We start from the raw sequence: 14,730 nt of genomic DNA, 5'->3' as shown, positions 1-14,730 counted from the left end.
TCTGCAATCACAGGGTTTTAAGGGATTAGGCTTTAAGAATACTAAATATCATAAGTCTTACAGCAGAGCTGTGTGGGTCAGCAGTAGTGGTACCTGCCCTGCTTCTTGATACCACATCTCCCTTTAAAAAAGAAAAAGGTGCATAGGCATAAACCCCTGTTTTTAATTAAATTCTGCCTTTCATAAGGGAACATGGAGGTGGATGGAGATACAGAGACCTTCTGTGATTGGTGAAATAATTAGATTAAAAATGAAAATATTGGGCTTTCTCAACAGGGCAGGCATAAACTCTCTTAAAAAACACCACCTGCCCTCTGCTGATTAATAGGCAGCCCCTGTGCTGGTGATCCCTGCGTCCACCTCTGGTAAATGTTGCCTGTTGTAATTGGGAAAAGTTGTCTTAAAGCTTAGCAGCCAGCCAAGTCGGATTTATTTGTCAGTGCAAACTTAGGGGAACTTTCTGTCTGAGAAGTGCACCTGGTCCAGGCTCAACTGCTGTGAGCAGTTTTCTGGCTGTATTCCTGTTTTAATGGGCCCGATTAAAACACATTGCCTTAACATGAAGCGACACAAGGTGCTCTTTGCTAGAGAGTTTTTTTGCTGGTGTTTCTTGACGGGGCAAACGTGAGGTGAGTGGGGTGCTGTGGGGGCACACAAGGCCTGCTGGCAAAGCAGAAGGTGGAGGCGAGCCCTTTTCCCGTCTTGGAGAGAGATTTCTTTTGGCCACGCAGGGAAAAGACAGGCTGATGTTGCTCTCTAGTGGAACAGCCTGTGTCTGCACCATGAAACCGGCGGTGCCAAGGGATGCTGCTGAAGGCACCGGGAGGCCCCCCACTGCTGCAGGCCTTCTGCTGGGTCTCCCCTGCCCTCCTGCATGAGGAGAGGGCTGTTTTTCCCCGGGGATGCTCCATTTGCAGCACAGCTCTGCTGGGGCAAAGCCTCAGTCACCACCAGCTGCTGCCAACACCTTGCAGCTGGGAGCCAGGCCCCAGCCTGGCCATGTGGGCACCTGGGCCATGCTGTGTTGCAGGCAGGGTGGTGATGGCACACCTTCATCCCTACCCTGCCTCCAGCTCTGTTTCCTCTCCACCATCCCAAACTTCTTGCTCCCAAAGCCGTGTCCCAGTGGTAGCGGCTCGGAGCAGGGGATGGCACCCTCAGGAGCTGGCAGGGCCCTCGCCTCTCAGTGCTCAGAAAGTGCAATTAATGTTGTCCCTTCATATAAAACTGCTCTGACAGTTCCTCTCCTTGCCGTGATATTATCCAAAATCCAATTTTATAGTCCACAGTGTGAGCAGTTTTAAAAAGTAAATTACGGGTCATGACTGTTTATAGAAGTCAATGTGATTTTTATCAGGCTATTCACTGGCAAATGTTTAGCCCGAGAGAATTAAATATTTCCAATCAGTCGGGTGTCTGTTTAAACACGATCAGTTATGTATTTGGGTAAATAACCCTGCTAGTTTGCAGCATGCTGAATGCAGGACGCACTTCCTTTGGGTTTATTTTGTCCTCCAGCCATTCTGGCACTTTCCCCCCCACCAGCAAACATCATCTTCCCTGAAGATGGCACTGGAGAAAGGCAGGGAAGCAATCCCACTACTCGCTGTTAGCAAAGGCCCGGCTATTGAGGATGGTTTTGTCTCTTTCTCCTGAGGCACACTGAAGGAGAGCAGCAGTACACCGGAGGAGCAGGGTTTCTGTGACACCCCCACCCCGAAGCACAAAGGGAGTCCGGGGGGAGCAGGGAGCCAGGTAACTTTATCACTTTTTTACCTCTGGCCATCTCCAGTTCCCAAACGAGCACAATGGATGTGTTTCTTAGGCAGAAGGTGGTGACAAAGGGATCGCAGTGGGGCCATGCTCTGCCCCTGCTTGGTGGCTTGCCGTGTCCCTTTGTGGGGCGGGTGGCACCCTAAAGGGGCCTCAGGATCTGCGACAGCTCTGGGCTCCACTTCCCAGCTCCCACCTAAATAAGCACACACTGCCGATGGCTTTAATCTGCATTTAGGGACTCCTGAGTGATTGACTTAATAGGACGTAATAGCTATCATAAAGTTCTTACAGTTCTTAAATAACTCCCTAAATGCTTATTTATGTGAAATGGCCGCTTTTGGGTCTTTCTAGTCATTATGCTTTAAAGTGCCATAAATCTCTATTTAGGTGTGATCGCACTGCCAGCCAGAGGGTGCAGGAAATTTAAAGCAACACATGGTGTAGGGCTTGTGGGTTACCTTGTCATAGACTGATAGTTTTTTTGTTTGCCCATGTTACTTTCCCCTTGACAACTGAATCTCAGTAACACTAAATGCAATTAGACTTTTAGGGGGAGATTATTTTATCCCCTTGTAGCCAACGAAAATCCCTGTAGCAGTATTATCATTTTGAGGTCAAGCATTGGGTAAATATTTGAGTAAATTTGAGGTAAATTTGAGGTCAAACCCTACAAACCTGCATTCAGGGCTCAGTCTGGAGGCTGCGTGTAGGGTGTTAGGGTGCTACGACACACAGAGGGCGTGAGAGGAGAACGAAAGCTGTGCCTTGACTTGATTAAATTATCTACTACACTGTGTCATGTAGAAATACTCCCTCCACTAATTAACAACCTAGCAGGAAAAATCCATTTCAGTCTGGTTTCTGTTTAGCTCCACTGCTTTGTGAAAATGAATAGAGAGCAGAACACAGCCCTGTTTTACAGAAAATAAAATTAAAGGGAGGCGGGGGAGAGGAAGGAGGGCCTCTTCTAAGAGATGTATGAAATTGTTGCAGGAAATGTGAGAAATGTTAATTGTTTTTTATGCAGAATTCCCTTTTGACATTTTTTACCCAGCTCCAATACAATTCAGTTCCATTTTTACCCACTTCCCATTCTGTGTGCATGTTCTCTTTTCCAGTTTGCCTTCTTGATACCTAAGCACAAAGATTTAAAATCACTTATTACTACAAACCTGGCTCATTTTCTGTGCTCCTCAGTTTTTCACTGTTTCCCCTGGTACTGTATTTCCAAAAGTGTTACCTTAGTTTATCAGTCCCCTTGTGTCTGCAGGCCTACATTTTCTACTTCCATTTGCAAACAAACGGCAGTGAGGCCTACTGGGAGGTGTTTTTTGACTCTCCTTTGACAATCTCATTTTAAAAATTCTTGATTAATTCAGTACAGACAGGATTGGTACAATTTGGTGTGTCTCCTCATGCTGTGGCACCCAGCACCCAGGGCCTAGGAGGGGCCTCAGGGAGCTGAGGGCCTCTGGGGCCATGGTGCCGTGGCCATGAGCAGGCTGTATGGCTGCAGGTGCAGGTTTTCTGCTGATTTCAGCAGACGTTTGTCCAAGTCACGGCTAGTTTGGGAGCAACAAATGCAGAAATGGGCTGCTGGCGGGGAGCTGCTTGTGTGGGGAGCTGCTTTCAGGCCTCCTCCAGGGAGCTTCGCTGCCTTCCCTGAGATTGCTTTTGGCAGGCCCCCGGGGGGGCTCCTGGTGGCCCAGCAGTTATCAGAGGAGCACAGCTCTCCCTACCCGCCGCTGGTGTCGTGCCGGTAGCAATCAGCAGCGCCGGCACAGCCTTTTGTCACTTGTCAGCTTTGCAAATCTCACTCCAAACCAGCTATCTGCAAATATGCAAAGCTAGGAATGTGCTTGAAATGTACTTTGAAGGAATGTTAACAGACTGCATGCATCATTTATATTGGTGAAGTGTGGACTCTAGATCCCCCGAATAAACAAAGTGATTAATCTAGTGTTAAATCTTAATTTACACTCTCAGCCTATGAGTTTCCCAAACTGCTTCAGTAACTCAATAAGCACTGTATAATTTAAAAACCAGCAGTTGTCACATAACCTAATAATACTATTCCAGCCTGCTGCTGTTCAAGCTATTCAAGAAAATACACCAACCCAGGATTAAAGCTGTATTTCTTGCTTAAGCTTTAGTGTGCTGCAAATATTGCATTAAATCGAAGTCCATGAAAGAGTAACTCTGGTGAATATGGAAGCAACATTGGAAAATGCAGCAGTCTTGATTAAAAATGGTTAATTTTACCCCATTGAGTAACTTCTGTTGCTAATGACAGGATATAGTTACAAGTGATTTGACTGTTTTTTTAGGTAAGTAGCTCAGGTTATGGTAAGGCCTGATCCTGCAATGGATATTTGTGCAAGTGATTCAGTGGTTAATAGCTTTGGGTGAATAAATTTTCAGTAAATTCCTATAATAATTCACTGTGAGAGTTAAACTGCAGGAAAATATTAAATAAAAGTTAACAGTGTGGCCACTAAGATTTTACATATATACATATATAATATATATATATATATATATACAATGCTTACGTTCATCCCCAAGAGCAGCCTGGAAGCCACTTGGAATTTTTCCTGTGTTACTGGAAAACACACAGCAAAATTAGTTATAAAATGCTGGAAATGATTATAACTTTTGTCCTTCTTAACTTCTTATATTGTTCAAGAAAGACAGTAACAAGTAAATGCAATCTTTTCCTAAGCTTTTTAAAGTGAAAGGTAACTGGTAACACTCAAAAAAATAATTAAACCCTGTGATTCAAGTACACACTGTCATTACAATGCAGATGATTAAATGAGTGCATGCAACTTCAGCTCAAATTGAGAATGCAAATTACCATTTTGGTAACAACTTCCAGTTAAAGAAATCCAGTGTTTCATTCGTCTTACCATTGCAGAATGAGAATGTATTAGTTCAAGTATTTGTACTCCTTAATTCAATAATTTCACTGTTGCAAAAGTACAGCAAAACAGCCTTCTTTTACTAGCTTTAGCATTTTTATGGATTCCTCCACACAGAATAAATAACAAAGTCATCAGGGCAGGCTGGCATACATCATACATCCCAGTGGGCCAGGCAGCCTCTCCCCTCCTGGAAGACCTCTCCTTTTCACACGTCTCCTTGCCAGGCTGCTGGGACTGACTTTTCCTGGAGACCCCAATCTCCCATTTGGTAGGGAAGGGGTATTTATGTAGACACCATCCAGTTTGGCTTCTTAATAAGAATTAGCCCAAGACTTTAATTCCACTGCTGTTGGTGTCTCCCCCTGTCTGAATAGAAGCTCTTATGGGGAATGACCAGTTCTCGCAGTGTAAGATGCTCGTGATTGTATTTCTGATGGCTGCAGGGTGCCACTGGTGGGGCTGTGATTTAGGAGGTCGCCAGCTGCTTCCTTCCTCCTCAGCCGTACTGGTGCAAACCAACCACTTCTGTAACAACTGCATAGAGATGCTTTAGATTTACACCGTGTGACTGAGATGTTGTGTCGTCCCTGATTTAGGTCTAACCCACAAGTGTTTCTGTCTTTTATCTGCAATTTATATGCACGTGTCCAGTCTTGTCAGCAGTTCAGCTGCTGAAAACACAGGTGTTCTTAACTTCAGTTTAAAACATTTAATCCAATTATGGAATTGAAAATGGTTATTATTTAATGGTTATTATTCTTTTTAAGGCCTGCTTGAATTCCAGAGCTGTGCTCAGTTTTCAGCAGCACCGATGGGCAGCAGGGAGTGCTGGTGCAGGTCCTGTTGCAGGGGCTGGGATGAGCGCCTGCCCTGTGCAGAGCAGCTCTGCAAAGCTCCTGACCGGCTTCTTTGGAACAGCCTGAAAAGCTGGTGAATCGAACCAGCCCGGTATGCTTAGTAATAGACTTTCCTTAATCAACTTTTTATTGCTGAAAGCTGTAGACGATTGTGCAGGAAAAGGTAGCTTTGCGATTCCAAATAAATCATGGAGGCTCACAATTCCCTCAGCTTACATTAAAGAGAATTGATTGTTTTCTCCAGCCTGCCCGAAACAAGCAGCCTTTCTTGTCTGGCAGCTGAGCTCCGAGTGTGCTGGTATGTAGTAAATTCAGACTGATTGAACGAGACGGTTTCTTGCTCGCGTTTCACCAAGACAGGGTGAGGAAAGGCAGCCTCGCATTCCCACATCTCACACCGCACTGCACCGGGCTGGGAAATCTCAGAATAAATGATGGCCCATGTTGGTGTCCCTGGGGAAGGAGGTGGGTGCTGTGACTGCAGGGGGAGAGACAAGGAAAATCAACTAAATCCAGAGGGTTGATCAAATCTTGTTCTTGTTGTTCTGGAACAACATTACAGTAACCCTCCCATTTTTGAGTACCTGTAGAAGAGCTGGGGATTGAGTGCTGATGGGGCCACACAATGTTGTGGCATGAGCAGAGTTCCTAATTTTCCAAAAAACATTTTTTGGCTAAAGAACCAAAGAAGTCCCATGTGAAGAGCAGCGTCCCAGGCTGGGGAAAGCGCTTGAATTTCCTTGGGTATCAATGTTACCCTGGTCCTTTCAGGGGACATCGCCAACCGCCCCCTCTCCCCACACCATGCGTGCTCTCATTGGCCACAGCAGCAGCACTTACTCAAATAAAACAGATTTTCTCCAAAAAAAAAGGTTGTGTCTTTCAAAGTGCCATTGAGGGCAGGTCATCCTGGGAGTGGGACCGATTACAAGGTAGGGGACAATGCACATGGTTCATTTGGTGTTCAGTCGGGATATTTGCAACGAACTCGTAGACTTTAAGACACAGGGGCAATATAATTTGTCTCCAGGAAAGTTATTGCCATAGCTGCATGAGAAACTGTTTTTTTAAAGCTAGTGTTTTAAAAGTTTAATTCTTCATATTTTGTGTCCACTGTGAATAATAATCTTTCCTAGTGGGGGGATTCAGATGAATGGCTTCAGAATCACTGGTGGTGAGCTGATACAATGAAAACACCCTAAATACCAGTTTTATTAAAACGTATTTCTATATGTAAGAATAATTAGTTTAGGAACAGGCTTGCCCATTGTAATTAAAACCTGTCTAATGATTCCTTGCTCTGAGCAATTTATTTTCTAAACAGACTGGTAAGGTATATTTTTTTGTTAGTTATATTTTTCCTGTACTTGATGGCAATCCATCCACATGGCTATGCAACAGGAAAGTAGTTGTTTTCAGACCCGTTGCAGAAGTGGTTTGCTTTTGTCTCTCCCCAGCAGCTGGCTGACCCTCCCAGTCCGTGGCGGTGGTTCTGTACTGGCGGTGGGGTTTGGCTGCTCTCTGCCTGCGCTGAGCTCTGCCCTCCCGCACCTGGAAGCTTCATGGTGAGGCTGGCAGGGGCTGATTGGGATCAAATGCGAGGTTGTGACAAAAAATAGTGCCTGATGTCCCGTCCTAATCCACCTTGCATAGTGAGAAGGGATGCAATGATTACATGTGATAACTTACCTTCCTGGAGCCGGTGGGGTGAAGAATGGGACAGATGGCAGCAGTGGGCAACTGTGGTCACTGGGCAATTTTTGTGGATAATGTTTGCTGTTAAATTATTTAGTCTTGTAGGGGAATTGCCTTTTTATGTAAGAACATCATGAGCTGTTCCTCTAAAACTGAATTCCTGAACATGGCAAGGTTTCAGTCTAGCCCCCAGACACCCAGCTCTGGGTGGGCCCGTCCTTTTGCCCTCTGGATGGCAAGAACAGTCAGCGTTTCTCCCGGTGGCTTTCTCATGTAATGAAGCACCTCCGCTGCTATAGGAAGGTTAGGTTACAGGTTCAGCAAGAAAGGGAGTCTGTTCTGTTTGTATTTACGGGCCGACACACGGGATTAAGAAAGAAACAAAGATGCTTTATATGACAAGTCATCTGAGAGGTGTCATCTGTCCTATAGGAAAAAACAGGCAGTTCTTACTTTGCTCTTTTCTTTCTGGTTCAGCCAAACCACCTCTTTAAAAACTAAAAGAATGGACCTGAGAATTTGCACTAAAAGAACGTGCAAGTCTGGGAACACAGTCAGTAGCAAAGAAAAAAAATTACTTTGAAATTTTTGAATACTTTTTTTTTTTTTTTTTTAACGTTTGTTTCATTTATTCTTTTATAGCATACGTTTTTTTATATTGTGTGGTTTTGTTTGGCTCTGAAATCATTACTGAATTTTTCCTACTCATATGAATGGAAGAGACATCATGGTGGCAGCGATCGTGCCGCTCTCAAGGGTCCCCTGATGCTCCTGGGAGCACTTCCCGGAGCTAACAGGCAGCCAGATGGCAAGTGCTCTGTAGGGTGCCAGTCAGCAGGGGTGGGCAGGCAGGGGATTTTCCCAGTTTTTGCTTTACTTTCCCCATAAAAAGAGACGCTGTGTAAGGCCACCTGCCAGGCAGATGGGCCCAGCACTGCCACAGGTCATATGGCTTGTGTGTAGGTCAGCTGTGATGCACATGGCCGATGGTTCTCATGCTAAAAGGAGACCAGGTGATGATCTGGATTAAAAAAATTGCAAGTATAATGAAAGGGATGCAGGGAAGAGTGCAGGAATGAAGAGGGTGAGTGCAGAACACACGGGCTCTATGGGGATAAGTGGGTACAGAGGTTGTTGCATGCACTTCATTATGGCCTTCCCCTTCTCCTACAGCTGCCAGCATGTGGAGCTCTCCGGTGGCCTTCCCTGTGGCCGTGATGCTGCTGGTGGCAGCCACGCAGGCGGCAGCGAAGGTCACCCCGGCGCTGAAATTCACCAAGCCGAAGCCATCCCCTCCACCGGGTGCTGCCGACCCTTCCCTTGCCCCCCTTGTGGGAGCCCCGGGCAGAGCCCAGCTGCCCTCCATGAGCCCTGCGGTGCGGGCGGCCACCACGCTCTTCCCCTTCGAGAACGACACCCTGGACACGGCCGACTTCTTCTTCAACTGCTGCGACTGCTGTCCCCCCACCAGCGGGCCTCGGGGGCCACCGGGGGAGCAGGGGCCTCCAGGTGCAGACCACGATGGATCGGTTGGCTCACACCAGGCATCTCAGCACGTTGTGTGATCTCTGTAGTGCCAAAATCTAATAGTTATAACGAGCAGTGCGCTAGTCTGCAAATGCTCGCTTTGATAGCACTGATACCGGAGCTAGGAACTGCTCAGCTGGGGAAGGCTGGCAAAAATGGTGAAATAATATTTTTTTAATACAATGTACTCGAGCGATTTGCACTTCCGTTGGCTTCCACAGCTAATAGAAGTTATATGGGCTGTGGAAGGGGTTTGCGCTCATAGGGCTGATGGAGAAGCTCTCATGTCAGATGCGTTGTGCTGGGATGGCTCCAGCTGACCGAGCCTGCCCTCAGACAGGCACCAGCAGCTTTGTGATCCTATGTGGATGAAAAAGTAAACTAAAAGAAAGCTGAAAAGAAAGCTGGCTTGCTCGCCTTTCCTTGTGCAGCATGGAGCCACCTGCCAGGTTCCTCTTCTATATTTGCAGATTTAATTCTTTTTAAGGAGAGGGGCAATTACTAAGCTATGGGAGCTGCTTGGATGTGCTCAAATATTAAAGACAGATTACTTCTGATGTTTTATGAATGCCTGAGCCCCTGCAGCTTTGAGGCAGCTGAAAGTTGGTTTTAAAAAATCTTTAACTGTAGCCAAGAGCAAAAAGGAAAGCTGTACAATTTGGGGATTGCAGCAGCAAAAGACAAGGGCTGGGGAGCTGCGTGCCAGATCAGGGCATCCTCGCCAATGCCAGTGGAAGCTGTGCTGTGTTGTTGTCTCTCCTTTGTGCCCCTCAAGGGTTTCAGCTGCAATGCACAGAGGGCAGGGTCAGGCCAAACCTGTCTGTCTCACATTTGGTTTGCATCATCTATATGACAGCAAATAAAATAGCCAGCTCTTACCAGGGTGATGGAAACAGGGTTGCCCTTGATGCATCCCCTGATGGCGTGTTGCTTAGCTGTTATCACACATTTTATCTGTAAAGTTAAACCTCTGAGTTACTAAGATAACTTTGTTGATGTGATTACATTACAGGTCCTAAGGGGGAGAAGGGAGATGCTGGTGTGCAAGGTGTTCCGGGAATCCCGGGACCTCAAGGTCCCAAAGGCTTTAAAGGAGAAAGAGGTAAAGCAGTCGAACTGCTCCTTTGGAAAACAAGTGTTGTTGTCCTCAGCAGATACCACAAAATTGTAGGAAAAAATATTTTTGCAAAGGAAGCAGATTATGCTGATATGGATTGACACCTTGCGAGATTTAGCATGGCATGAACAGAGGGACAATAACTTGGGTGGTGGTGAGGTATGTGCAGGTGGTACAGGAAAGCCATAAAGCCATCTTTATGGCTGCTCCTAAAGATCCCACTCAAAACTCCTTGTTTTTGAGGAGTTTTTCCCTCATTTTGGGGCAGAAATCCGACATGAGGACGATACGGAATTGTCTGCACGGTGGTGCTTGGTGCTGGGCGATGCAGCTGGGGGTTGTGAGGTCTGTTCTGGAAAACAAACATTGCTCCTTGTGCTCAGGGACCCATGCAAAATGGTACCAGTCACTTTCTGTGTAATGATTTCTGCGCTGCAGACAGTGTCACAAATGGCATATTAACGGTGCAATGTCCTAGGAGGCAAAGGGGAACAAGGTGAGCGAGGAATAAGTGGAAACCCTGGTTATCCAGGCAAGCCTGGGCTGCAAGGTATGTAACACGGGCCAGGAAAGCCATGAATGGTGCATTGGCCTGTCCCTTTGCTGCTGGTGATGGATATCCTATCCTACACTAATGGCTGTAACCTTTTCTCTGCCCCTGCTCTGTCCTAGGTGAAGCTGGAGTGAAAGGCAATAAGGGCGGCTACGGCTTCCCCGGCCTGAAGGGACAAAAGGGCTCCAAGGGGGACACCTGTGAGAACGGCACCAAAGGAGACAAGGGAGACAGGGGGGATGCCGGGGACCCGGGGGTGGATGGAGAACAGGGGGACAAAGGGGAGAAGGGGGACACGGGGGACAAGGGGTATTGTGGGGAACCGGGGGGGAGAGGCCAAAAGGGGGAAAGAGGGGAAGGAGGGATGAAGGGAGAAAAAGGCAGCAAAGGAGAGATGGGGGCTGAGGGCATTCAGGGAGCGGAGGGAAAGCAGGGAGAAAAGGGTGAGCAGGGAAGTAAGGGTGACAAAGGGGACCTGGGACCCGCAGGCGTGACGGGACCCTCGGGGCCCAAGGGGGTGGCTGGCAGCAAGGGGGGCCGCGGGGCGCCAGGCAGGAAAGGCTCCCGCGGGGCAAAGGGGGCTCGAGGGGACGCCGCAAAGCTCCTGAGATCAGCCTTCAGCGCCGGCTTGTCCAAACCCTTCCCTCCGCCCAACGTCCCCATCCGGTTTGATAAGATCCTGTACAATGACCAGGAAGATTACAACCCTTCCACCGGGAAATTCAACTGCAGCGTGCCCGGGGCGTACGTCTTCGCCTACCACCTGACGGTGAGGGGCCGCCCGGCCCGTGTCAGCCTGGTGGCCCGCAGCAGGAAGGTGGCCAAGGCCCGTGAGACGCTCTACGGGCAGGAGATCGACCAGGCCTCCTTCCTGACCGTCCTGAAGCTGAGTGCGGGCGACCAAGTATGGCTGGAGGTTGCACGGGACTGGAACGGGGTCTACGTCAGCGCCGAGGACGACAGCGTCTTCACGGGGTTCCTCCTGTACCCAGATGTTCTTGAGATCCTGCTGTAGGTTTAGAGGGCAAAGCTGTTGCTGAGGATCGCGCCTTTCCCCCCTCCCTCCAGAGGAGAAACGAGTATCAGTTCAGCGACTCTGCAGTGTATTGGTTTAGTTTCTAGGTTCTGTGATTTTTTTACAAAATGTTTGTGAAAGAGTGATTTCTTTTAACTAGCAGCCCCAAGAAGCGGCACGTCCTTCATGCAGGTGCTGATAACTAAGAGAATCCACTGCCCAAAGGCCTGCAGGACCAGCATGGGGAAGGGGAACCTGAGGGGGCTTCACATCATGGGCTTCAGATTTGTAACCAGCATCATCAAATTATGTGATGAAGCTCCTTATCCAACTGAAATTTTAATCAAGCCAGCTGTGGCAATCCTTGCATGGTCAAAACTCCTCTGGCCATCAGTACTGGTAACCATTGGAAGGTCACAGTTTTGACAAAGGTTGTAGAGTTTGATTCATAGAGCTTAATCCAACATGAGCATGAGGAGTAGGTGTCTTCAAATCATGTGAAAAAATATACAAGTATTTTGTCATTGAATCAGAATTATGTAGTACTTTAGACTGGTCATGATTTTTTTTTTTTTTTTCATAAAAAAAAAATAAAGCTGAGATCCCATAATTAGCATTCAGTAGCATTGGGATTTGCTCCTCTTCTCAGGCAGTCACAAGCCTGGGACGTTTTCCCAGTGATGTGATGAATGCTGGGTCTGACCCCAACATGGGCATGGAAATAGGGCTACTATTTCCCTTGCTCCCACCTTCCTTGCTTAAATTACCACCATGCTTGCCATATGCTATTTGAATACCATCATAAATCGTGTCCCTCATTTCTTCTTTTTCCACAGCACCAAGGTCGAGTGTTCCTGAGACTTTTTATATATGCTGAGAAAATTAACACGGGAGAACCGCTGTTAAATTTTAAGATAAAAACAAAGCAATTTTAAAAGGTTGATCCTATCTATTTGGTAAATGCAAAGGGTGCTTCAACTCATCAGCTTCTCAGCCCCACTTCAACATCAGCAATTCAAATATGAGATGAACCAGCTTTGTCAAAGAGTTGATACTTAATTCGGTGCTTAATCTGAGTTAGCTCCTATGTGATTCAAATTCAGAGTACCAAGTATATAAAAGATGCAGATTTCAGTTTATGAATTCCCTGGCAGCTGTTGAATATTGAGGAAAAACAACAAGTTATAATAATAATTTCAGATTCCTGCTGTCACAACACCCTTAATTCTTTTGTTGTGCCTTCATGCTGCTTCTCCTACAGTCCCTGTAACAGATGGTGGTATACGGACATCTGACTAGCAATTTTCTCCTCTCCTGCTGAAGTTTCTTACACTTTCTATATAAATAACCTCTACAAATGCTCCTGAGAAAGCAATGCAAAAATGTGGGGTCTCACAAGAACCTGCTCAGATCTAATCCTCTCCATAAATTAATTGCTTGGCTGTCAGGGGAAAAGAAGAGCTGGCAGCACCACACAAGCTGGAAGAGCTCCTGCTTCCTTACAGACATCCCTGCACAAAATATACCCAGCCAGATTAGGGGGCTCTGGGATGCTTAAATCCTGTGGAGGTGCCCTGAGAGCAGGTTAATAGGAACAGCCGGAGACAATTCAGGCTACACAAAGGTCTGTCCTCACAGACCTTAAGGAAGGATATGGGATGCTCTCATCACAACCCCAGTCACTTCTGAGCTCCCATAATGGATATGGGAGAGCCATAATGGCACTCTGAGCTGGCTTCTATGCTACATATGTATTTGTCATTAACTTAATACCAGTGGAAGGTATTTCTGCTTGAAACCCTGACTGGGAAGGCAGAGAAGCATGCAGGACAAGCTACTGAAATATCACACAGCTCCTTCATATGTATAAGTGTCTTAGGGTCTATAGCTTTGCCAGTAGTACTTTGAATTTAAAGCGTGCTCACATCCATTCTGTGTTTATTTTGAAATAGTTTCTTTTCGGATTTAATTAAGACACATTAAACAAGTATCTTGTGAAGTTGAGCCTGTGTAAAGCACAGTGAACAGTAGTTTAGATAAATATAGATCTTTGTAGAGAGGGAGTTATCTTCATCAAATATTAAGTAGAATTAACAGTAATGCCCGGAAAATATTGTTTCTCTACACTGTTATCCTTTCTACTTCAGAGCCTTGGCAAAACCACACGTTGTTTGTTAGTCCTGGTACTGCTAATCAGATCAGTCCACAGCTGGGCTCATGAATTGCCCCAAATTAGTCAAAAATTTCAATGCAAACACATGCACAAATCTCCTACTTTTACAAGCAGAGAAGCCTGGGGCTTTTTTTTTTCTGTCTTCTAAAAGTTACGTGAAACCTGCTGAAAGGACTTGGGGCTGTAGAACGGGCATGGAGCTGCCTGTGGGACCAGATGCTGCAGCATCCTGGCACCTCCACTTGCTCAGGTAGTGTCCCTGAGCAAATCTGGCTGCAAAACTTAACTCAAGCCTTTAGTTCTCTCTCTCCATATTTTTTTTTTCTCTCTCTCTCTCCATATATATATATATATTTTTTTAACCATGGTATTTGCAGTCTCCCTGCTGTGGGGTGCTCTGGTGAAGCGTTCTGCTCCAACAGCTCTTAACTGAAGCAAACTGTTCCGGGGGAAAGTTTTGGAGAATTAAAAATTCCCTCATTTTCATATGGCTTTCCTCATTTTTCACGCCATGTCAGAACAACAGTGAGTGAATTGATTGAGGAGGTACTTTGTCTCATTGCATGCCGTGGCTACAAATGCCAAAATATTTGTTCCGTTTCACTTGTGCTTCTACTTAGTATAGATTTATTTTGTGAAACTAAGTGTCTCCTGTCTGTGTTGCAATGAAGCAGTCTGACACTGGTATAAGAGAAAATAAATGCTCATTGTGCTAATCAAAGAGCAGCTGTTTTCAATAACTAAGAAAAATTATTCCAAACTGACATAAGGACATAAAAAGCAGCTGCTTCTTTAATGAGGATCTTGAGGGCTAAATCTACAGAGGAACTTGGGTACCTCAATAGCAAAAATGTCCCGGAGCCCCATGTTAGACAAGCAAGGCCTCCATATAAAGCCTGGGAGGGGTGAGGGATAGCAGATGGAGGATGGGAGGTGCTCTGAGCGGTCGTGACTTGCTGCAAAATTCTTCTTAACCTCCAAGAGCAGCGTGTGCTGATGGGAAGGAAAATCACTGCTGATACTTTGATAAAGACCCTATCTGGTGCAGCTTTGCTTTATGCCATCAGTTTCATCCCCAGGCCCATGAAATGTT

General features: G+C 46.3%; 1 protein-coding gene across 2 annotated transcripts; it reads left to right on the top strand.

Moving 5' to 3' along the window:
• Positions 1-254: 254 nt before the first annotated feature.
• OTOL1 (otolin 1) lies at positions 255-11,963 on the top strand. 2 transcript variants are annotated; one of them, XM_084529905.1, is made up of 6 exons: positions 255-365; positions 1,658-1,755; positions 8,426-8,761; positions 9,792-9,881; positions 10,375-10,446; positions 10,569-11,963. In XM_084529905.1, exons 3-6 carry the CDS (start codon positions 8,434-8,436, stop codon positions 11,462-11,464), a joined length of 1,386 nt encoding a protein of 461 aa, XP_084386031.1. In that variant the 5' UTR covers positions 255-365; positions 1,658-1,755; positions 8,426-8,433; the 3' UTR covers positions 11,465-11,963. The 2 variants fall into 2 exon arrangements, with proteins under 2 accessions (XP_084386031.1, XP_084386032.1); XM_084529906.1 differs by lacking the exon at positions 255-365 and adding an exon at positions 591-629.
• The last annotated feature ends 2,767 nt before the right edge of the window (positions 11,964-14,730 follow it).

Source organism: Aythya ferina (assembly GCF_964211825.1).
Source record: "Aythya ferina genome assembly, chromosome: 9".
Taxonomy (NCBI): Eukaryota; Metazoa; Chordata; class Aves; order Anseriformes; family Anatidae; genus Aythya; species Aythya ferina.
This window is presented reverse-complemented; position numbering and strand designations above follow the sequence as displayed.

Coding starts and splice junctions, on each gene's coding strand:
- OTOL1 (XM_084529905.1), top strand. CDS start 8,434: ATGTGGAGCTCTCCGGTGGCCTTCCCTGTGGCCGTGATGCTGCTGGTG. Junction 8,762..9,791: donor GGGGGAGCAGGGGCCTCCAG/GTGCAGACCACG, acceptor ATTACATTACAG/GTCCTAAGGGGGAGAAGGGA. Junction 10,447..10,568: donor AGGCAAGCCTGGGCTGCAAG/GTATGTAACACG, acceptor GCTCTGTCCTAG/GTGAAGCTGGAGTGAAAGGC.